Consider the following 25440-nt stretch of genomic DNA (forward strand, 5'->3'; position numbering starts at 1 on the left):
TGAGGCAAAAAGTACTAAGCCGGAAACAGATAATAAAAATTAAAACGAAAAGTATTTCAGTAAAATTCAAAGTTTATGCTATGTTACGTAGGGTCACAAAAGTCTAGTGTACCAAACGAGTTGATGTCAACTCTCTCTCACACCGCCATTAGTCACTACACCTGTCTCAAAGGTAAGAACGTCAGGCAGTACTGTACAAATTAACGTTGCATTTTATCGCAGATCCTAGCCGCCAAATAGGTATTTATTATTTTGTGAACATAGGTGCTAAATTGCAACAATTAAAACAAATTTTTCTTTCGGAATATCATGTTTTAGGTGGTTTTTATAGTATAGGAACGGATAAATTGGTGTTTATTTGTTTTATATAGAAAATAGTGCATTAAGATACAAGTAAATTGACGTATGAGCTCAGTCCCAGAACGCATTAAGCTCATATGTTTAAGTCAGACTGTATATTCTTTTAGACATGCACTTCTGATGTGTGAACTCTTTCACATATTAAGTAAAAGAATGCAAGGCATACGATCATAGCATAAGTACCATACCTGAGTTAGCTACATCTTTAGTGGCTCGATCGAGGACAGCCTCGGAGTCACTGTCAATGTCAACCCCACGCTGATACGCATGATAAAATGCCCTCGTCCTGGCCTCAGAGGCAACTGTTCCAAGCAGTGCCATAGTAGCCTCATCTATGAGACCCCAGAAAGGAGCAAGAATATCAATATTGTCATAAAAATAGTCTGTTTCAAAGACGCTAGGATAGTGCAGGCGCCACTCCAGATTGAAGGTTAGCATTCCGTTGTTGCACACCTGAATAACACAGAATATCGGTGAAAAAAGTTCACGACTCATATGCGGAGCGGATGCTTGGCAACGAGTAGGTGAATATAGTTATAGAATGAGGAAGAGTAAGTTACCGTAACCGAGGTAGGTGAAGTTTAAACAAACTTACATGTCATTGATAAATGTTTTACCATTTACATATTTTTTTACATTTTGTTTTTCACCACTCTCTTCACTTTCATTTAAGAAACTGCAATGTTTTACAAAACTTTGCATACCGATTCATCAAAATTGCTTTTCGGCACAGTCGAACATTCACTCTGATTTCATCCATTTTTGACAAATTTGCATGACGGGGTAATCACAAGTAGAGTTTGACTATACATTGAAAAAAAACGATAAAGGATTAATATGTAACTCATATAATTACATTAATATTATGAATTATAGGAATTCTCCTATCTGTATCTGCCTGGTTACACCAATACTTTTAACTATTTATAAAGTTATCTATAAACTCAAATCTACATTTATACTTACATAGATTTTATAGTATCTGTTATCATAGTATTGTGCCCCGACTCTTCCATTGAGATCTACTTTATCACACATCCAATATGTCTCCCAATCATCCATGTTCATCATGACATCCCAATCTCCAGCTTCGTCGCCAAACGGATAGAGTCTGTCAGAATCCCAGGCAGTAGGCTTGTTCCATGTCCACGGTGTTGTCGCATCTGCGCCAACACATTCATAAGATGAAAATGCTTACTATTATCAACTGTTGGAGACTCTTTAAATATATCAAAAGCATTCAAATTTTAAGGATAACATTATCAGCCAGTTTAAAAAAGTATTAGTCATACGTACCGTTTATTAGGACCGTTGTGGTCTCTGCAAAATAATAGAACAAAATACATTTGTATGCATCACCATCATATCTCTATAACTTATACAACAGCTGCATAATTTATATTGACTAATTTTTAGGTAAGTGATAAACGGCTTTGACCAAACTGAAGTGGTTTACACAATGACTCCTATTGATTCATGTAGAACAGTTGACTTAGATCCAAAGTTTAAGACACTAATGACTGCTTTCCATACGAAAGTCATTCAAGATTTTGAGGGCTATATCATCAGTTAAATTGAAAAAGAAATAGTCAAGTTTACTGCATTAATCTGCAATCCTCTAAATTATAACCCATATTGGACTTGTCTTCATTTTTACTTGTATTGTGAAAATCTTGAACAACATAAAACAAGCTTTGTTACTAGTGAATTTATTTAACGTAGGAGCACATTTTGTAACTTCTTTGAATAGCCTATATAAATATCATCAAAAAATAGTATTCTGTCTTGTTTGCTAATAAAATTTTTTGTAACTTTTTGCATAAACTCCCCAGCAAACCAAAATGACGACAACCATACTGAGATAAGTTTTAAGGTTTTATGATTTACCCTTATGTTATAATATACAATGACTTAACGACAAGTACAGACTATACTCTACATATCTGTGACGTATTAGGGTGATGCTTTTAGCAATATTTCAAAAGCATGAGACAGTATTAATAAATATTAGTCTTTTAAAAACAACAGATTAGATCGTCATTCTTTTAAATTGAATTATTTGCCTTAGAGGAGCTTGAAGACGCACTGTGCCGGAAACAGGCTTAGAGATGGAGACAAACTTATTATTGCAAGAGGTTCAGATCATGATTCCACGTTAGTTCCATTTCTGTAGTATTTATTGAATGATAAAAGTTCTTAAAGGATAATAGTTTACAACAGACATGTATAAATATTATTCTTGAGTAGAACAACCTCGATCATATTTTAAAGAGGAACAGAATGTTAGCTAAATTGGATAGTTCTGATTAGCATAACCATGACATTGCTGTTCTAGCTGTCTTAAGGAATGGGTGCTGTAAAGGGCATATATGTATCTAACTATCTATTGATGTTCTCAGCAACAATAGAGTTAACCGATGTTGTTGCAGAACAAGAAGTAGATGAATAGTAAAACTAATGAACGCCTGAAATGAAATACTAAAATGGAATACTTCTGCGAGCGCTTCTATTAAACATTGTGTAGAACTCGAACCTGAACTAAAAGAAATAAAAGTAAAATGATCACATTGGAATGACCTTAAATGTGTGAACTAGATCTGACTGTTTTGTTGTGTAAGTGAACAGTATGCATGTGTTGTGTCAAATTATACATAAGCAACTAAAACTGGTATTACCTTTCGTATCAACTCACCACTTGAGCCTGTGTAATCAAACCAAATCAGATTAGACCAACATGATATCATAAGAATGAAGTTATTTTATATTTTAGATTATATTTATTCAAAGAAATGAAAACACAACAGTTTAGATTCATTAGAAATGAATAATCAGTGAGCAGATAGCTGTCATCACCTGTTAGCTTGACATTGTTAGTAGTAGTCTCCCTTAATTTAGTCTGCTGGCTACTAGTTACTTTATAACTGGCTTGTGATGCATGAGGTGTTGATTCCTCCATAAGACTTGACTCTACATGGGTAGAGCTTACCTCAGGCACGTAACTTGTTTCTGTAGGTGGGGACATTTCAAATGAAGATGCCCTTTCAAACGTTGAGCCTGTTGCTTGAGTCGAAGCTATTTCAGGTGTTGAAGAAATCCCAAGAAAGAATGGTGTTTTTGAAGATGAAACTGAGTCAAGTGATGTTTTACTAAATGGTGAGACTGATGTACGAGATGAAACTGCGACGAGAGTAGAAAGACTCGAAGACGAGTATGACGTTTCAAGAGAGGAAGAAAAGTCAGGAGAGGTCTTTACGAAAGTAGATTCCAATGCCGGAAACGATGTCACTCCAGGTGAAGAGTAGGTAGATCCATGAGACGACTGCACTTCAGGTGAAGATAGCATTTCAAATGTCGAATCCGTTCTTGGAGATGAAGCCAATTCAAATGAGGTTTTAGCAGAATTTGAAAATCTTGTCGAAGAAAACAATGAATCAGAGATAGAAGGTCTTTCAGAAGAGTAGGTTGTTCCAAAAGAAGAAGCGGCCTCAGGTGAGGTCTTTGCAGAAGCTGAGAGTGTTGTAAATGACGAAGCCATTTTAGGTGTGAAAGACCTTCCAAAAGAGTAAGTTGTCCCAGGAGACCAGCCTGTTTCAGTTGAAGATGGTCTTTCAAATGGTGAATGTGTTCCAAGAGATGAAGGCTGATGAGTTGCAGAGAACCATTCAAAAGGAGAAGTCGTTGCGGAAGCTGAAGAAATCTTAGATGAAGTGGGTTGTCCAAATGAAGTTGACGATTGCTTTGCAAAAGAGGTCGCATCAGAAAGCCTCGTTGTACTGGAAAATGTGTCAGTGTTTAGATCAAAGTTTGTTTGGCTCGGAGAGGCTTTCCCATGAGACCAGCCTGTTTCAGTTGAAGATGGTCTTTCAAATGGTGAATGTGTTCCAAGAGATGAAGGCTGATGAGTTGCAGAGAACCATTCAAAAGGAGAAGTCGTTGCGGAAGCTGAAGAAATCTTAGATAAAGTGGGTTGTCCAAATGAAATTGATGATTGCTTTGCAAAAGAGGTCGCATCAGAAAGCCTCGTTGTACTGGAAAATGTGTCAGTGTTTAGATCAAAGTTTGTTTGGCTCGGAAAGGCTTTCCCAGAAGACCAACCTGTTTTAGTTGAGGATGGTCTTTCAAATGGTGAATGTGTTCCAAGAGATGAAGGCTGATGAGTTGCAGAGAACCATTCAAAAGGAGAAGTTGTTGCGGAAGCTGAAGAAATCTTAGATGAAGTGGGTCGTCCATATGAAGTTGACGATTGCTTTGCAAAAGAGGAAAATGTGTCAATGTTTAGATCAAAGTTTGTTTGACTCGGAGAGGCTTTCCCAGAACTATACATTCCTCGAGTTGAGCCCACAAAAGACCCTGAAACTCTTGATGAGTACTGGGAATGGATCAGTGTTACAATGTAACCCCACGGTGATGTATCTGTTGTTGGTGGCCACCCAGCATGATTGGATGAAGCTATGTTAGAAATGGGCTCTGATGTGTCTGTATGTACATCCATGATAGGAGTAGTGGACCAGCTTTCTGCGCAGTAAATTTTACAAATACTGTATTATATAGATTTTACAAATGAAAAGGAAAACTATTTTTAACATTGTTCTAAATAAAAATGTATAATCTTAACTTTTTCATAAACACTTATGCTATGTGTGAGGCCAACCATTTCCATTGCCATCTATTATTAATATCTTTGCTTTGAGGCAAAGTGTGAATAAAAACAAAGCTACCGACAACTAAAACAAATTATTTTGTCGTACCTTCACAGACCAGCTCATCTATTCCATTAGAACAATCTGTATAGTTGTTGCAGAAAATATGATCATTACGGTCAAAGCAAGTGATCAAATTTGTTCCTAGAATTGTGACTGGGCACAAAATGGCATCATCCCCAAAGTAGAAAGTTACATTGATCTTTTCTAATGATTCCGCGTAGTCTTGACAAGCTGCAAATATTAACTAGATGTTATGTACTGATAACTGAAACTTAATGCTCAAATTTATTAAAGCTGGTTCACACTATATATATATATATATATATACATATATATATATTATATATACATGTATATATATGTCGGTGTTAATCACACAACACTTTGGTGATCATCTGTGATAACAATGTTCACACTAATCACAAACCCATCCACTTTACATCCGCGGCATAATGTTCTCATTACACATTGTAGTCACAGAAACTATAAAATACTAGTCCTGCGGCAACTGCCGCAAAAAAAACAAGGGTCGAACAATCGGTGATGGCCAGTCATCATTGTAAAAGTGGTACACATTGCACAGGCTGTTGCAAATAGTTGGTAAACTATTAGAAAAGTTTGACAGCTGCAAACCTTCCCGAAGTACCCGCATTGCCTTCCATTTTAGTGCACATAATCGACAGATAATCGACGAGAGGACAGCCATGGCATACCGCGACACGCGTAGTGTGAAGCATCCTTCACAGTTCTAGTTTTTGAAAGAGCGTAACACTATGTTTTCTTAATATCAGAAACAAGTCTAGATATTGCAAACATTAATGGGCATATCTATCAATATTATTATTGGATGTTACAAAGCATTGGCTGTTGACGTTTTCTGTTACAAAGCAATTTTTACTTTGTGTTTGTCACAATTACCCTGAGCATCAGTCTCAGCATCAAAGTGAATGTTATGGGTTTGAGCCTCATATTGTAAAACTTATTAGTACTTTCATTCATTGCGTGTAGAGAACTTTTCAATTCAGCAAATTTTAACACATTCAACTATAACATTAACTGCCATTGTAATACAACAATAAAAAAATTTTGACATCTACATGTATACTGCACTTTATCATTTCTGGCAATTTAACATTAATTCAAAATTAATACCTTTCATTCCCGATGCATCTGTGAGTCCACTTAGATGAATTTTAGATTAAGCGGATTTTTGATGGAAAGAATTGCAAATCATTTCAACAAATCTAATTGGCATGAATATTTTCTTTGTCGTCAGTTAGAAAGACTTATGAATGAAGAAAATGTCGCTATCATTTAGTTTGGAAATCTACCAACGGAGGAGAAATTTTTTAACTTTGCAGCGGTTGAAGGTTTGGTTCTTGCAGATCAGGCAACATAAAGTTTAGCAAAGTAAAAATGAAAATGTGTTTTTTCATGTGGTGGCTTAGGGCATTTTAACAAGTGCATACCAAGAATAATGGAATCATATAAAGAAAACTCACTGCAGCCTTCGATGTCTGAGAAGTCAATACATTTAGATAAAAAGCAATCTAAAGAGACTCCAAGGGCAGAGTTGTTGTAGCAATGAGGAGGGATGTCCATAAGCTGCCAGTTATTGGACTGCAGATTAATGAATGTTTCAGTAGTGGCTCCAGCCTCACACCTAATAAGACAAAAAAGGATATTTCTAAAAACACACCTACATTCCATATGTCCCTTTTTGCATAGCAACCGAACAATGTGGAAAAAAACAAGGCTGTACATGTATAACTTCAAACTCGATTGAAAGAAATATTTTCACAAAATTGAGAGTTGGCATGACTGTCCATATACATAAGTGGCACCACAATGAACGTGAAAAAATAGTACTTGGTGTGATAGAGAAGCGAGGAAATGGACGCGCTGTGAGAATTGACCAATAGGAAAGCCATTCTTCAACTAACCTGTCTAGCTCTGCCGGACAGTCTTCGTCACACCTATATTCATCTCGTCCATCGGTACAGTCATGGTTGCCATCACAGATTTGATCAGCATTGACACATGTTCCATTACAATCAAACTCGTCCTCTATACATGATAACAAACAAAATGAATTTCTCACCCCGATGGTAGTATTGACTCCAACAGACCTACATTTCTACTTTTAATAATCAACCTCTAATAAACTTTATCAAGTATTTTGACAATAATAATTTCTCTTAATTGATTTCAATTGCACACAACGCTTTTCTCATGATATGTAGTTTGAAAGTTAGAATGGTAAATGTTGTTATATGTTAAATACAAATCAATTTTCTGTGTAAAGACTTCTTTATTATCCGGGCAACGCCGGAAGAAAGTTGATAGGGAGATAACCTCTCCAGTCGAGTTACCCTAAATTGTTTTAGAGGAGAATTCTCCTTCAAAGATGTGAAGTAAACGTGCCATTGCTGCTTATATATGTTTATTTACAATTTTTGATGTAACTGATCTGTTTCATATTTTGCTGTTTCATTATCAATTTCTGCAATTTTTTGGTATGGTATCTTAACCTTTAATATTTTTGATAATTTAAAAGCAAAACACACAAAACGTTTACTTTTGTTTTCTTTTTCCATCACCAAAAATAGAAAACATTTTATTAAAATTAAACATGATCTATATCTACCCATTTTTATTTATAGTATGCAGTACACAGTACAGTTTATGGTGTAAAATGTTGATAAAATACTTTACCGAAGTTATTTTCTCACCTTGGAACGGATTAAAATTTACATACATCTATTCTAATGGGAACAACTGTTTCAGGTCTCGAACAACTCGGTTTTCAAACAACCGTCAGAAACGGATTATGTTCGAGAACCAAGATTTCACTGTACGTTATTAGAAGATATACGTCGGTGAAAGTTATGAAATTTCAAATTTACAGTTGTTTAAAAATCTTTACAGTTGTTTTATTTATTTTTAATTTAGTTGTCCTGCACAAAACTCTCTCCTCATGACATGAAGTTTGAAAGTTACAGTTGTTTGAAAAAGTTTTAAAACCTTGACAGCTGTTTTTATTTTCTCTCTTAATTTATCTCAACTACACAAAACACTTATTTCATGATATGTAGTTTGAAAGTTAGAATGGCAAATGTTGTTATATGTTAAATACAAATCAATTTTCTGACCAAAGAATTTTTTATTACTCGAGCAACGCCGGGTAGCACAGCTAGTATATATATACATATATACTATCATGGGCTTAAGGTATTGATGCTAGGTTAGTATTAAATGTTTATTCACCTGAGCAATGTGTGTTATCACAGAAATATTCATCAAAGAATATTCCATTTCTTTCCTCGCAGTCGTAGTATCCATTGCATACCCGATTGGAGGCAATGCACTCTCCATCGGGACACATGAACTCATTGCTACAATAAATCAGGGAGGGTGTGAGGCGAATTTAATGGAATATGCAAGCTTAAATCCACACCAGGTATTCATATGTAACATCTAATTTGATTGCTTTGTTTATAATTAGCAATATTTTGGTCTAAAGTGTTAGTGTTAGTCTACTGTATGAGAGCTAGGAAATAATCAGCTGACAGCGCCAGACCTTTCACCTATCAGGTTGTCACTTTTGATCAACAGCTTAATGGCTTCAATGTGTGATAAGAATGTTCTGGCTAAAAATCTTTTAAAGGGACGCTGTAACTTTAGATGCAACCATGACCATATTATTATTTACAGAATTCTAGGTAAAGGCTAGAACACAAACACAAAGCTCATCATAGTGTTATTTCACATTGCAAAAATTGTGATCATGTAATAGCAAAAGTTGTGATCATATAATAGCAAAAATTGTGATCATATAATAGCAAAAATTGTGATCATATAATAGCAAAAATTGTGATCATATAATAGCAAAAATAAACTTAAATAAAGCTATTTGTGTTTCAATTCAACCAATAAGGTATAGCTAGACTACAATTCAACCAATAAGGTATAGCTAGACTACAATTCAACCAATAAGGTATAGCTAGACTACAATTCAACCAATAAGGTATAACTAGACTACAATTCAACCAATAAGGTATAGCTAGACTACAATTCAACCAATAAGGTATAACTAGACTACAATTCAAATAATAAGGTATAGCTAGACTACAATTCCTAGCTGATTTTCTCAGCTAGTAAACTGAGCGATGCATGTAGCAAAAAAAATAATATATAACTTTTCACGCTTAATCAGTGCAAATAAAACGCAATTTCCACTTTTGTGTCGAGGCGTCAGGCCACAGAGGCTTGACAGTGACAATGGGATATACGTAGTTGCTTATGTAGTTAAGAGCAACTTTTCAAAACTTGTCTATTTAAAAATCTGATTAAATTAAAAATGAGTAAGAAAATGAAAAGGTTTTCTCGCTGCTTTACATTGAAAACATGACTGGGAGGTTTAGCAATACAGAAGCTCATTATTTGAGGTGACTTTAATTTACAATAGATAAGTTTAAATTGATTTATATATTCTTTTATTATTTTTACATTACTTTATGAATAATTTTGTTTTTTTACAAAAACATGTTTTGAAGAATACTGGACTCGATATGCAGTAAGTAATATACCAAGATCTCATTGTAAACAGCTATATCTCTTAGGAGCCATTACACGTACCTTTCGCAGAATTCTAAGTCACAATCAAAGTTATACTCATCCTCATATCCCATGCAGTCAATGGTACCATCACATACAAAGCTGCTATAGCTATGTACACACATGTACTCATTTTGGGATTGCATGCTGCGACAGTAAGTGCTGTCATCATCGCCACTCTCAGCCTGACACATATCTAAAATACAAATGACAACGTTGAAAGATAGACGCTGACCACGTAACCATATGTTAGCTCTCAAATAACTCTGGTTGAGAGAGGTGGACAATTTATTCACAACTAATATGCTGACAGTCCTGTGCACCTTGAGATATGATCATCAAGTATATTAAGTTCCTGCACAATTATTCTGCAGTGCAGCAAGGTGGTGGTTTGGTGCAATTGGTAGTTCACCTAACTGCTGAACTGAGTACCCAAGATCAACTCCTGCTTGATGCATTTTTTTCTGACCTCTAAGCGTGACATCGGACAGACAGACAGACAGACAATTGTTAATATAAAGACTAGTATGCTTGCCAGTCCTGTGCACTGTGAGAGATCGTCATGAGTAATCATTACACGCGTAACTATCCCTTAAAGTTGTAAAGTGGCTAGGTAGTGTAATAGTAGTAGGCTTGCTTTTGAATCTGATGTACAGGGTTTGATTCCTGGTTGGTTAAATCTTTTTTTTGACTAATTATAGTAAAGATCAAGCAAAAGCATCATAGACAAAATACTACACTGAATTTAAATGCCATAGCCTAATACTCAAATATATATATAGCTTATTTTGCATGTCCAACTGCTGACCAGACTGCAAATAGCCTTTGGCTGTAAATATTGAGCATTGTCAAACATAGGTAGGCATGCGGGCGTGCCAACTAAGCGGAGCCAAAAATTATTTAGAATTTCATGATAGCTGCTATTCACTAACCTTAACAAAAATGAAGAACAATAAAAGAGTTGAGAAAAAACTTGATTTAGCATTATCTAGTTTTTGCATTAATTCCAACATCAGACAATCACTTTACTAGCTTCTCAACTTAAGTGACACCGCTTGACAAGTGCCGTAATGACTAGCTATTTATCAGTAAAAGATGTGGGTATTTTGGGTAATTAGGGTTAGTTAAGATATATATTGCCATATGATAACATTACTGTGACACTATTAGAATCACCCACGCTTCTTATTGACTCTGAGGCTGCTAGGTCATCCTTAACAGGCAAAAAAGTATAAGCAGTCGATGAGACCCTACACTCACAAATTTAACCTTCATTCTCCTATCTCAATGGAATGCATAAACAAGTACCCTTTCATTGCTGTCGTAGACAATGTTCCCATCTACACTGATGGTAACAATTATACATTTTTTTTGTAAACACCTACAGTCACAATATGCCTCATCGCTTCCATCCCAGCAGTCAGCATAGCCATCGCACTTCCAGTCATCAGGTATACAAGGTGTGCTGGAGTTGTATCTGTTTACACTGACCTCACACCTGTAAAAGCAGAAAGTATCTAATCAGAATTGAGCAGGGTATTTTATCAGAATTGATTTGCAGAACTGAAGTCATCAAAGATTAGAGCTAGAATCTGAACACAGATCTACATACAGCAAAACCTTTAAAGGGCTGGCCTTTTTATAACCATCACTATACGAGAAAGGTTGAAAAATAGAGTGCCACTCTCTATTTGAAGGCCACCTCCATTTGACCGCCACTTGGATCTTTACGAGCCCATAATAGCAAGCGATCAGTAGAAAAATGTCCACCAAATCATATTAATAATGAATCGAATGAAATAATTAATAACTGTATTAGGCTAATAGTAGTACCTTGTTAAACGTGGTTTTGATATTTCGACGTATGTGAAAAACAGTTTACAGTACATTTACGATGGTATGTATATGAATGACTAGTTTTAAACTAAACGATGTGCTTAGCACTTATGGGGCTAAAAGTATGTCATTATTTGTGCAAAAAGCTTTGCGTAAGTTTCGTTCTGCCAAAAAATTGTTTAGACGCCAGTATTGACTAGTTCAGCAATGTAAAGAAGAGGTCAGAATGCGTTGGCGAAAGTATTGAACAGCCAGCAGAACATGAAATGGTTTCATATGAAAACAACAATCAGAACGCAACTGACTAAGCGAGCGATGCAAAAATTTTTGTTTCAAAAACATTAATTTTGTTTTCCAAATGTAGTATAAATATCGTTTGTTTATATCACTTGTTTTTGAAAATATACATTTGTAACTTCTGATAGATCATCATTATATAACTTATAAATTTGCAGATTTATAGTATATTATTTGATAGCATCCTTGCGGGTTTGTCAACTGTGAAATGTCAAATGTTAATTGTAAGCAATAGATACCAACTGGTAGAGATATTTCTTGGCTTCCCAATGCCTATTTATTTAAAGATCAACAACAAGTTGGAGGTAAGTTAGTAGATTTCTTTCATCTAAAAGGGCTAATAACGCTCCGCCTGAAAAAGAGCGCAAAATATAGGTGACATTCGATTCACCTGTAAAAGGGTTAATTTTATCTTCCCAAAACTCTGACAAGCTATTTCAAAATGCAACGCCAGCCTCTACTTGTACTCGACCTCTATTTGATTACCACTATAGGGGAAAGGTTAAAAAATAGAGCGCCATAGCGTTCAAATAGAGGTTTTACAGTGTATCATCTGATATACAGTAAAATGGTAATATGTTGATGATATAATATGATTAAAATATTAATGTATTATGATTATAATATTAGTATAATATTATTATAATATTAGTGTAATATTATTATAATATTAGTATAATATTATTATAATATTAGTGTAATATTATTATAATATTAGTATAATATGATTATAATATTAGTATGATATGATTATAATATTAGTATAATATTATTATAATAATATTATAATATGATTATAATATTAGTATAATATTATTATAATGTTAGTGTAATATTATTATAATATTAGTATAATATGATTATAATATTAGTATAATATTATTATAATATTAGTGTAATTTTATTATAATATTAGTATAATATTATTGTAATATTAGTGTAATATTATTATAATATTAGTATAATATCATTATACTATTAGTATAATATTGATTAATAATATCATTATCTGACAGATAGTTTGAACAGAGTAATGAAAATGCATATTTATGAAAAAAGGATTTGGCAGCAGTAACTATACTGTGGTTATAAATTGCAGTCAGTATCATATAAGAAATATTAACAAACCTTCACACGCGATCGCTTTACCATACAAGTCTTCCAACATAATGTGTAACATTTTAGACAATATTTCACCCTGAACTGCTAGTTTCCAAGATATTGCATTTCAAGTTTTTCAAGGTTTTTCAAAGTATTGCAGTTGGTTTTGTGAAAATTGGCAAAAATTTGAAGTTGAAAAAAATTCCAATTAAACTGTAAACAATATTAAATTAATTAAAACCACATAAGCTACATAAATTAGTAGTTTATGCAGTTTTTACAAACTCACTCTACCTCAGAACATACTTATTGCCCTCACTGCCCTTCTTTTATTTACATTCAAGCATCTCTAAGGTAAATTAACAACTCTTTACTATAATAAGAGTTGTGTCCCTTTGAAGCCACACTAAGAGCATTAGGAAAAACAACTGCTGCGCACAAGAATTGAACCTGAACTGTTCCAATGCACAAAACGCAATCTTAAAACTTCAAGTTATGACATACATGTGCGTCATCGAAAGAAATGTCTTAATTAAGACTCCATAAAACTAAATGTAAAAATTAGTCAATTTTAAACTTTAATTAATAGAGTAAAAGACAGTAAATAGATAAAAAAGCTTTGATTGTTATTTTACATTAAAGACACAAATAAAATTGAGTGTAGGCTCAGCTTAAAACAGTCTCGTTTGTAGAATGAACTAATCGAGGTGACTTACTTTAACTTACAATAGGTAAGTTCAATTCAATTTATACACTTTTTAATTATGCTTATGTTACATTTTGGTAACGCTCATTTTTATTAACAAAAGTTTAATGCTGCAAGAAATTCTGGACATCACACTGAGGAAACAACTTCACGTGTTAAGACAAATATGTGCTCCAATTTTACATTGTATGCGGAATGATTCACATTGTGGAGGTCATTGTAAGTCAAAGCTTGACTGAGCTTAAAATATAAGGTGAACCATAAAATAGAAGGTGATTGTATGTGAAGGCTTGGTACCCTCGGAGGTGTACTTACCTGAACTGATCTTCAATGCAGATGTCATTGCAGAATGACTCATCAGTTCCTTGATCGCAGTCGGGTATATTGTCACAGAACCAGTGTAAGTAAATGCAATTGTCACTTCCTGGACACACCATCTGATAATCATCGCAATGCTGGCTGCCACAATACCACTCGTCTTCAGCATTCGAACAGTCAATAATGGAGTCACACTCCCAGCTACTAGAGATGCATTCTCCATCGTCGCATACAAAGTCAGAGCTAAAACGACAGTAACCAGTTTCACGCATGAATCTACGAGACAGTATCCTTCGTTTTCTCGTGACGTCATTCTATCGTGACATCGGCCATCTTTGTAGACACTTTTTATCGTTAAAAACCCGCAATTTCTGCAATAAATTTTTGAAAACGATGCTTTTGTTTGCAATGTTTTTTGTTACAGTATCAAAACAACACCAAAAAATACTATGAAATAAGAGAATGACTATCGTTTTCTACAAATATGGCAGCTTCTTCGTGAGCGAACGCATGTGCAAACAGCCAAATGACGTCAAAAAAGATGCCACCATAATGCGATGTGATTGATGAATTGATTGATGAATATGCACATTGATGAATTGCGTTGTTTCTGTAGCCAGCTCACTGCCAACAAGCAATAAACAGTTTAGGTCTAACATTGGTCTGCATCAGTGATAGCACATCTGAGTTAATTCTCAGAAGATAAAAATTCGCATGACATTTTATTAACACTGGTACCCTTGGCAGTCCTGTGCATTGGCAGAGATCACCATGAGTAATCAGTGCATGCGTTATTATCCCATGAGGCGACCAAGTGGTGTGGTGGCAGTGCGCTTGCTGTTGAATCTGATGTCCAGGGTTCGATTCCTCTGTGGTACACTGCTTTTCCTAATTCACTTAGTATGGTTTTGGACAGACGGACGAACACTGCTCTTGTTATAGTAAAGATTCAGCTTGCTCCAATTTCATGGGCAAATTGATAACTCATGACAAAAGATTCATCAGCATTCATCGCTTCTTCCTCTTTTAGTGCTCACTAAAGCTGTCGCTAGGACTGCTCAGGACAAAATTCAGCATTGATGTTGTCGTGTTGTGTGAGAAGAAGAAATTCTCAAGTGGTCTGAAATTGTGCCAGCCATGTACTAGCAACAGAATTTGTGCCAGCCATGTGCTAGCAACAGAACTTGTGCCAGCCATGTGCTAGCAACAGAACTTGTGCCAGCCATGTACTAGCAACAGAACTTGTGCCAGCCATGTGCTACGTAGCAACAGAACTTGTGCCAGCCATGTGCTAGCAACAGAACTTGTGCCAGCCATGTGCTAGCAACAGAACCCAAACATAATCACTGGTTTGCATCTTGTGCATAAGGAAAAGTGATATAATCTGTTACTCTTTAATTTGAAAAAAAATTTTGTCAATTACAGCATTAAATTTTTATGTTTGTATTCACGATCAAAAGAATGTATTTCTGGTAGTCGAAGGAAATCTAAAAAGAATGATATCATATTATTGCGATGTAAAATAAGGCATGTTAGGCCCAATGATCAGCTACACAAACTTTTATACACCTTGAGTACTCTTTGTATTGGCGGTATTTTTTGCCAAACGACTAACTGACCGTAGTATCGTAACAAATCGTAACTAACTGATCACGTTAAGCAGTAAAAAGCGTCTGAGAAACTTTTGATTAGTGATGGTTCAGACAATACAGGTTGTCGAAAAATCTTTGTGGCCATTTTTATTTGCCAAGCTGTGTGTTAACAGCATCTGTGAAGCTATGGCAAATGTTTATTCCACACGTAGACAACACATTTCATAGATATTTGTGGCAACAACATATGGAGAACCAGCTAATCACGAACTAGCTGTATTAACCACACTCATTTTGATGTGTCAACTAACGGCCATAGAACCAGCTGTATGAAAGCCTTGAAGATGAGTGTGCGCAAAATTTTAAAAGAGTTTATCAGAAAATATCGGTATTTTTCTCCCATTTTTTATCATCCGATTGTCAGGATTTCAAAATTAGAATCGACAAAACTTGATCGCAGGTAAAACACTTAGAAGAAAAATATGTCTCCAAAATTTACGTCAGCAGTCGTGTTTCCTGTCTCTCACTCTCTCGTTTTGACAGCTATTGCATTCAAGAAGCAATGTTATACACCTCTATTGACATATGTTATTTTGTATTTGCTCATGACAGCTTCAGATATATTTCTCTAAGTGTTTTAAATAATTTAAAGCTAGGTTGGTTAGAAATTGTCTGACGTCTCGCTCTAAACTCTGCATAAATATCCACGTATCAGACACTGATGACACCTTATGTTTATCACATATAAACAATACGCACGACTATTGAAATCATTTTTAAAGAAGTCTGGGAATGTATTTTTTCAAAGCATTTTAACTGCGATCAAGTTTTATTGATTTTAACCTTGAAATATCCTGGCACTCAGATCACCTCAAAAACAAAAAATTATTGCAAATGATAAAAAAATTCAGATAATTCCTGATAAAATCTACTAAAATTGTGTGTAAGTTCATTTCTGACCTAACCGACATCTTTGAAGACCACAGGCTTTGGTTGAAAACCACAGGCTTTGGTTGAAGACCACAGGCTTTGGTTGAAACAAACAGTCGTAAGTAACCAGTGGCTTCAGTCATGGTGAACTTTGGTTAGATCAGGTGCCCCTAATCAACTCGCGTCTGATTGGACAAAAGATCATTAGTGAACGTAACATTCAGCTCAATCTTCTGCAGACTGATTCAGAATGCACCAGAAGGAATTATATAACCATAAGACAGGAAATAGCTAAAACTGTATTAACTCTCAAACTTCAGCTTTAGCCTGGGTGGTTGGTCTGTACAAGCATCCATGTAGTCGACGTCTAACCCACTCATACTAAAATAACTAACCAATAAAAAGTATCTATAAATAAATGATAAATGCCGCTGATGTTTGTGAGATTAGAAGTCGGTCATCTTAAGAGATCATGTTTTTAATTAGAAATCTGAACGTATAAATGCAGCGTGTGTATAACATATTTACCTGTCACAGTTGTTGCAGTTTAGCTGGTCCTCATGGTTGCGACACTGCGGGTTACCATCACATGAAACATTGATGCAGCTGTAGTACGAATATTCATAAGTGGCCAAGTTATATGAGTCCAGTTGGCACCACACAGATCCAGGGGGACAGGTTCCTGCAACAAAATATGTATCACAGTCTTTTAGATTTCATGAAAGAGCAAATTAGTCCTTGCATAAAGGAGATTTCATAGTAGTGGTATTTTCATTAAAAACAAGTATCATGGGAACATCTGTGTGAGACTACATTCACTTCTCGATTAAATCTAGTCACAACCTGAAAGAATATATTTTTATTAGGTTTTCTGAAAAGAAAACATGTTTTTTTGTTTTTAAATTTATCTTGGATGTCATTGCAAAAACTCAGTTATATAACAGAGCAACTGATCAGCCTCTTTATACAGTTTTAGTAATATTTCATTGATTGAAAACATCAATAATTATAATAAAAATGATTACCTTTTGGTGTGAAACTGAATTCAATACACATAAAACTAAATCATACCGATATTACAACAATCTACTTGGAAATAAAAAAGATAAAAGCTTATTAAATCTAGTGATAATAAAAACAGAGCAATTTCATACAGCAAAACTGAACTTTGGAAACTTCAAACCTGTAAGCAGTAGAGAGAAATGTGGCAACACCCTTCTTTATTTATATTTGGCCTGTTAAGCAAAGCCGACTAGAAATTTCATGGTCAGTTTATATTATAATGAAGACGTGATTTTGAGTTTACCGTTGCAGATTTGTGGGTCTTCGTCAGAATGGCATGAACAATCTGCATATTCATCACACTGCCAGCTTTTTGGTATGCATAGGCTGTCTGAGTAGTAGCTTGCACTTTCACACCTAAAGATTTATTTAATAATATTCACATTAAAAATGTTCATCTAAACTAAAACATAGTACTAAACTACATGGTTTTTTAAATCTCTTTAACGTGCAGTAAGATTATTTAAGAACTTTGGGGTGAACCTCAACTCAGATACTGGCAGCAATCAACTCAAGTGGGTTGCAAAAAAGTGCGCTATTAGGAACAGCTAAGATCTTGAGGCGAGTGCTCAAACACTCAGGTCTCTGGTAGGAGACCCGAGTTAAAGCAGAAATTACCACCCATAGGGGTTAATCGGGATGAGGAAACAATTTTATATATGTATATATAAATTGATATAGATATATATATATCAATTTATAGATATGTATATAGATATATACATATATATAAATGTATATATATAAAATATATATGTAGGCCTATATATCTACCAATATATTATATAGCAATATGTGTACCAGTATATATATATATATATTAATATACTGTATATCTACCATATATATAAATACCTGTGTCTATGTACTATATATGTATATAATGTATATATCTGGTATATATATAATGCATATATACGGTATATATATATTATATATAATGCATATATATGGTATATATATAATGCATATACATGGTATATATATATATATACATGTACCTATATATATGTATATAGAATAATTTAAAAGAAGATAAAAATTTTGACTATTATATTTACACTACACTATATATTTACATATATATATATTTACATATATATATATATATATATATATATATATATATATATATATATACAGATAATGGTTGAGACTTCACTGATATAGTGCTCAAAGTGGTCCACCGAGCCTTTGGACCACTTTGTACTTGTACATGTACCTATATATATATATATTTCTCAAAGTATGTCGTCCGTGTGTCGTATGTCGTATGTCTGTCTGCATTCCCGCTATAGCTATTATTAGAATAATTGCAGCTGGACAACAATGCTGACGCAATGTCATGGAGTACCGTCATTAGAAGCCTAGCAACTTACTGCAATTTTCCATTGACAATGTGCCAGGCTAATAGCTTGAAAGTCGCAGTTGTTTGACAGTTTTAAAACCTTTACAGTTGTTTTCATTTTTCTCTTAATTTATTTCAATTACACAAAACACTTCTCTCATGATATGTAGTTTGAAAGTTAGAATAGTAAATGCTGTTTAATATTAAATACAAATCAATTTTCTATCCAGACTTTTTTATTACACGGGCAACGCCGGGTGGTACAGCTGGTATATATATGTGTGTGTGTGTGTGTGTGTGTGTGTGTGTGTGTGTTTTATTTCACCTTTAAAGATTACACAATTGAATTAATACTCGAGACAAAATATAATTAACCAATGCGTGAAAAAATAACAATAAGTAAGAAATGATGATGGGGCCCATTGCGAAATGGCAAAGCCAGTGGTACGCGAGCCCGAGTCAGCAGCACAAAAACCAGACCGTAACACTCACTCTCCAGACTGGAGATGGTGCCTCAGTTCTGTATATACAGTATATATATATATATATATATATATACAGTACACTGTATATATATATATATACAGTATATATATACAGTATATATACAGTATATATATACAGTATATATACAGTGTATATATACAGTGTATATATACATGTATATATAGTATATATATACATGTATATATATATATACAGTATATACAGTCAAACATGGATAACTCGGCCACGGATAGCTCGAAAACATGGTTAATTCGAACGGATTCTTTGGTCCGTTCCCAGGTAATGATAAATTGCTATAGATAACTCGAACTCAACACTGTTAATTCGAACTGTTTTTTTGCCCAACGGCTACCGAAACGGTTGTTATCGCTTTAGAAAATCACTTTATTCAAAGCCATAGAGGTAAACCTCATCTTTTCGTAATTCATAAGCGTTGTTATTACCACCATCGGCAAAATAATTTTGTCAACGACTTTTCTAAAGGTTTGGTCAAATTTGATTTATACTGCTATACGATTAATAGCACGGGCTTGCCGGGTCACGGGCGCAAGGATTTTCGCCACGCACATACAAAACAAAAACAGCATGTTGTTTTGTATGTGCGTGGCGAAAATCCTTGAGTGCGTGACCCGGCTAGCCCGTGACGAATAGTTTTCCGACGTTGATTCCGTGTTGAATCAACGTCGGAATGTTGAATGTTTAAAACGTCTTAAAATTGTTTTTATTAAACGTATACGTTGTCTTAGCTAAAAAAACTATTCATTGTTTGACCTAAACACAGAATACGTGTGTACATTCAATAAGTATCCATTCAAAAAGCGTGAGTGATATACAATGTACCGTTAAACCTCGTAAAACTTTTAATTGAACTGCCTCGGAGTGTTGCTCTTAACGAATCCCAGGTAAAGTAAGGGATTTTTCTTTGGTAACTTTTTCTTGAAGTTGCATAAACTTCAAGAAAAATCGGCAAAATTGATCGTGGGTAAAACGCTCAAAAGAAAAAGATGTCTTTTCTTTTGAGCATTTCAACAACGATCAAGTTTTGCCAATGTCAATCTAAAAAAACGTCCTGGCAATAACATCACCTCAAACAACAAACCAATCTCAAGTGATAGAAAAATCTCTATACTTTTTGATAAAAACGTTTTAAACTTTACATTAGAAGCATTTAATTTGAAACAAGCCATTTGTGCTTTTGATTTATATTATAGTTTGCATATGTACATGTATCTACTAATAAATAAGTAAATACATGAACTTGTGACAGTGCTCTGATAACTTGAATGCTCTGATAATTCGAACACTTTTGCTCGGTCCCGTGAAGTTCGAGTTATCCATGTTTGACTGTATATACATGTATATATATACAGCATATACGGTATACATATGATATAAATATGTATATATATATGTAGATGTATATACATAGATGGTACAGTGTTGAATAGTACAGTATATTGGTATATATACCAACACTCTATCATTGCATTGTGAATGCATCAAATCTTCATTTAAGAGAGGCTTGACAACTTATCTTTCAAACTTTGTAAAACAAACAAGATTTCCGATGAGCGAAAGATAAAACTATACGAGGTGAGTGTTCGTACCTGAATTCATCTTCACTGCATACTGGGAAGCACAACTCTATATCTTCATCTTCTCCCAAGAAACAATCATCATAACTGTCGCACACCCAGCTCTTTGGGATGCATTGAGAGCTGTCACCGCATTTAAACTCATCATACATGCAAGTGCAGTTATACTCGTCTTCTCCGTACGTACAGTCGCTGTCGGAGTCACATTCGTATTGCCAAGGATAACAAGTTCCATCACTGCACTGGAAGTCATACTCATTTCTAAAAAAGTGAACTAAGATGTAAACAGATGTCTATTACCAGCTCAAATTACAAAACATTCCGCTGCAGTAACTGCAGATGTCAATTGGCAAATCTCTGTCCAGCGTGAGTGGAGGAGCTTTAGCAATCAGCATCTTTATACGGTAGTCTAGCTATGTACATCCTTGTAAACATAAGTGGTATATTCGGGCCCAAGAGCATCAGCAATAGCCTAATCTGTTGATCATAGTCGCTTACTAAAGAAAGACTATTTATTCTGTTTATTTAACCCTAAAACTTTTGCTTGAACAGTGTCAAGCTCAACAGCTTTGTAAACCAACCTTCAAATAATTAAGTGTGGCCATATAAAGGAGAAACTCTCTGATGTTCTTTTTCATTTTTACTTACAAATATCAAGTAGAATGCAAAGTTATAGAAGAGGTAGTGAGATTTGTGATCCCATTATCTGCCAATGTAGGACAACTCTTTAAATGTGAATTACCATGGTCATGAAGCTTTAACTAGGCTTGCCGCTCTTGCTTGACTCAATTCAAACATTAACAATAACATTTTTTACTAAAATAAACGCAACGCCGGACAGTTAGCTAGTCTTTACTGTAATACGGGCCATGTCTATCCGTCCGAAGATATGTTTGGGAGTTGGAGAAAAGATTTCATCATGTTATCAACTGCGCCAGCCATTCAATTTCCATGTTAGTAGAATTATTGTGCACATACTTATACAGTACACTTGACGATTATTCACGGACTGATCATTGACAAAATTAACTGATATGGTGCTTAATGACATATCCAATTTAATGTACTAACAACTTCACTTTATTAAACTACAGTCAACCCCTGAAATACGAATTTAGTTCTTTCAGATAATTAATCCGCATCTGAAAACTATTGTACTGTGAAACAAATGATCTCATAAGAGCTCATTGTATTTCGTTTAATTTAGTCTCCTGCTCAAAATATTTCTGGTAATTAGCATTAACAAAATGAGTTATATGCCACTAGATTCTAGTTAAAACTGAATTAGGCCAATAGGCAAACAACTAAATAAATAAAATAACAATTGATCAGATGAGGTTTTTATTAGCATTTCACTTCACACTGAAAACATTGAGTTGAGGTCGAGCTCAGGAATACAGGAAACTAATGATGCAATAGCAAGGTAGGCCTAACTTAGACTATGTGAGCTTCAACTTGAAATAGGTAACTTGTTTGAACCTTTTGTTTTATATGTATATTAAACAAATTTTACATTTTATCATTAATTATTATGACTAGCCTTTTTGTTTTTTCCAGCTTCCAACTTTTTTATCTTTGAATCCCGTTCACTTTCTTTTTCACAATAACTACTACATGAAATCAAAGATTCCTTGAAGAATTCATTTAAAAGAATTGTTCTTATTTTTTTTAAACTCTTGGTTTAATTTTATTTAAAGCAATGCAAATTGAAATTTTTGCCACTACCACCACTCATACTAACCTTCTCAAGATACATAATTAGACAAATTAAAATCAGGGTACAAAGAACTTTTAATATTATTTGAGCTCAGAATAACCAGACTATGCCAAGGAAAGCGTTACAAATACAATTTATGAATACAAATACAGATTTAGAAATACAACGGTGTTTGTAGAAATTTTAGACACCGTATGTTAAAAATCGCTACACAGGTCGAAACAAATATTTGTCAAAAGATTTGTTTGGAGTGATCATAAATTGAGGTTTGACTGTATGTGTTTCAGCATATGGGGCCAACCAATCAGCTGTTCCGTTATCCAGTTACTATTGACAAACTCCAACTTGGTTTTTTTTTTCTTTAACATGTAACGAAAAACATGATTTTGTTGATAATCACTAATGCCGATAAAAAGTTATTCATTCCCAAATTTATTGCAGCAAAAAATAGTTCTATTTTAAAGGTCCTCTGACAGTCAATAAAATACTTCTATATATAATTACAGCTAAAATTATTCTTTGCTTCTTCGCAAGCTAAAGAGAACTCAAAAACTCTTACTGGCAAGGGCAGTTCGACTCATCTTCTCCGTCAATGCAGTCGTAGGATCCATCGCAGATAGACGAGTTTTCCAAACATATGTAAATCGGCACTTCATAGTAGTCGTAGTAGGTTGTCGTCTCATTACTATAAAGAGAGTCTGCCCAGGCGAGGCATCGGAGGACACTTGTTGGTGGACATACGTCTGTGAGAAAAAAAGCCAGACCACATAAGTTATGTTGTCTTTAATAAAATAAAAAGTTGCATAGGTCTACCGGTCACTGGTTGAGGAATGTTTGTTAGGGTTCCAACATGGCCTTGTTGGTCTCCTTATAATTCAACATGACTTTATGAATCCATAAAACAGCTATAACAAAATTTCCTAACATTTTCATTGTGTGTTCGCTGCTTTAATCGTTTGAATATACATGTAGGTACCTGCGGATGAAACACTTTTGCTGTAGGTCTATGAGTAATTTCAAACCAAATCAAATTGTTTTTATACAGTGGTGACTCAGCTGAAATAGCAAACAACGAATAAAGTGCATAATGATAGAATTGATCACACTTCTATTTTATCTTGCTGTTCTTGATTGACCTTCGATTAATGGCATGTAACCCTGTTTAGAAAAACACAAATGTTCATTATTAATATATAAATTAACATAAGTAATTTTAAACAGTGTTGTGTCATTGTGAAAATCTCTACGCTAATTGATCTATTGATTAGCTAATCGTTAAATCTGCTATTTGTCATGCTTGTAATCAAAAGCTGAAAAAAGCTAAAGAGGTTCAGAATAAACCAAACAGCATATCAAAGCTTAACGTAGTGTAATAATGTATAACACATATAGTATAACAATGTATAACACATATAGTATAACAATGTATAACACATATAGTATAACAATGTATAACATATTATTAGCACAGCATGATTTAGTATGGATTTTGATAGTTTATTAAGGAGTTAAAAAGAAAGATTACCTTCAAAGTCACAGTCTATTTCATCCGATTCGTCAAAGCAGTTAATTTTGGAGTCACAGACTGTGTCATTAGCTGTGCAGGCACCATGAGGAGGAAACAAGACGCTGCCATTATTACACCTAAATTGTAAAAACTCAAACTGTTAGAAAAAAACTCGGAAAGCAAGTATTTCGTTGGTTGGTTCGATTTCTTAAATTTTCAAATGCTTTAAATCAGCGGTAATGAATTTGCTTCATGACAGGGTATAATGCTTATAATTTTGACAGCTCTGACAGCTCTACCCATTCCTTAATACAATTTTTCTTTACAATGATATAAATGACTCTCTAATGTTGGAGCAGACAAGTTATGTGCCTTTTTGTGTTCCAGCGAAAGCATGAAGAAAAATAAGTTGCTTGGATTAAGACATTGCACAGTTTTCATGGTAAAGGGTGAAAACCATCATTCAGGTTTTTCTGGTCAAAAGTGTTTGACAATAGAATGCAACAAAAAGTGAAAAGAAAAACATTAAATGTTTTTTAAAAGCTTATAAAATGTATTATAATCTGATTTGCTTCCGCAGAATGTGAACAATCATAGATATGAATGATGCAATGCAATAGACTTTTCGTTACATCAACAAACACTTTATAGACAAAAAAATTTTGAAGTGTACAATTATATAATAACATTATATGGTATAATATAATCCAATATATTACATCATATCATAGCATAACTTAATAGAATATTATATACTGCAAAATAGTACAACATAACATTATACAATTAAAAATAATTATATTGTATCTTACGTACGTGAACTGTTCAGCTCCGCAAATGCAGATGTCACCTTCATCTGAGCCGTCAATACAGTCCCTTATGCCGTCGCATACGCTGAAGAGGGAGAGACACTTATTATCCGAGCTGTTGTATGTCGAACACTCAAAATCAAATTGCCAGCAAGGGCAATCATATTCATCTTCGCCATCGTAGCAGTCGTCATACTCATCACATATGTAATTTACAGGAATGCACATGCCTGATGAATTACATGTAATCTCTCCATAGTCCCTGCAAGCAAATAAGGAAAAATTATGAAAAGCCTAAAGATTTTGCTACAGATGCCGCTGACATGTCCTTCTATGATGACAATAGCTTGAACCTATGTGAGGGACTGTTATGTGTGGATCCTGATGATAGCAATTCATAAAGTCAAAATAATACGCGTTCTAAACAATGCGCTT

At 34.3% G+C, this 25440-nt stretch overlaps 2 protein-coding genes across 2 annotated transcripts in view; one reads left to right on the forward strand and one right to left on the reverse strand.

Annotated features, from left to right (window-relative positions):
* Nucleotides 1–25440, forward strand: part of LOC137397436 (small ribosomal subunit protein uS5-like) — a 476780-nt gene that overhangs the window by 294906 nt on the left and 156434 nt on the right. The window lies entirely within an intron of this gene.
* The window catches only part of LOC137385458 (uncharacterized), an 83173-nt gene that overhangs the window by 28671 nt on the left and 29062 nt on the right, over nt 1–25440 (reverse strand). Inside the window, exons 20-35 of the mRNA XM_068071925.1 lie at nt 25013–25267; nt 24215–24333; nt 23249–23432; nt 20985–21233; nt 17767–17879; nt 16989–17142; nt 13936–14181; nt 11066–11178; nt 9702–9876; nt 8331–8458; nt 7007–7130; nt 6566–6726; nt 5109–5294; nt 1657–1680; nt 1327–1523; nt 549–813 (exon numbers count right to left, since the gene is read on the reverse strand). Coding sequence (XP_067928026.1) covers nt 549–813; nt 1327–1523; nt 1657–1680; nt 5109–5294; nt 6566–6726; nt 7007–7130; nt 8331–8458; nt 9702–9876; nt 11066–11178; nt 13936–14181; nt 16989–17142; nt 17767–17879; nt 20985–21233; nt 23249–23432; nt 24215–24333; nt 25013–25267 — 2693 coding nt within the window. The remainder of the gene's footprint in view (nt 1–548; nt 814–1326; nt 1524–1656; nt 1681–5108; nt 5295–6565; nt 6727–7006; nt 7131–8330; nt 8459–9701; nt 9877–11065; nt 11179–13935; nt 14182–16988; nt 17143–17766; nt 17880–20984; nt 21234–23248; nt 23433–24214; nt 24334–25012; nt 25268–25440) is intronic.

Source organism: Watersipora subatra, chromosome 1, assembly GCF_963576615.1.
Source record: "Watersipora subatra chromosome 1, tzWatSuba1.1, whole genome shotgun sequence".
Taxonomy (NCBI): Eukaryota; Metazoa; Bryozoa; class Gymnolaemata; order Cheilostomatida; family Watersiporidae; genus Watersipora; species Watersipora subatra.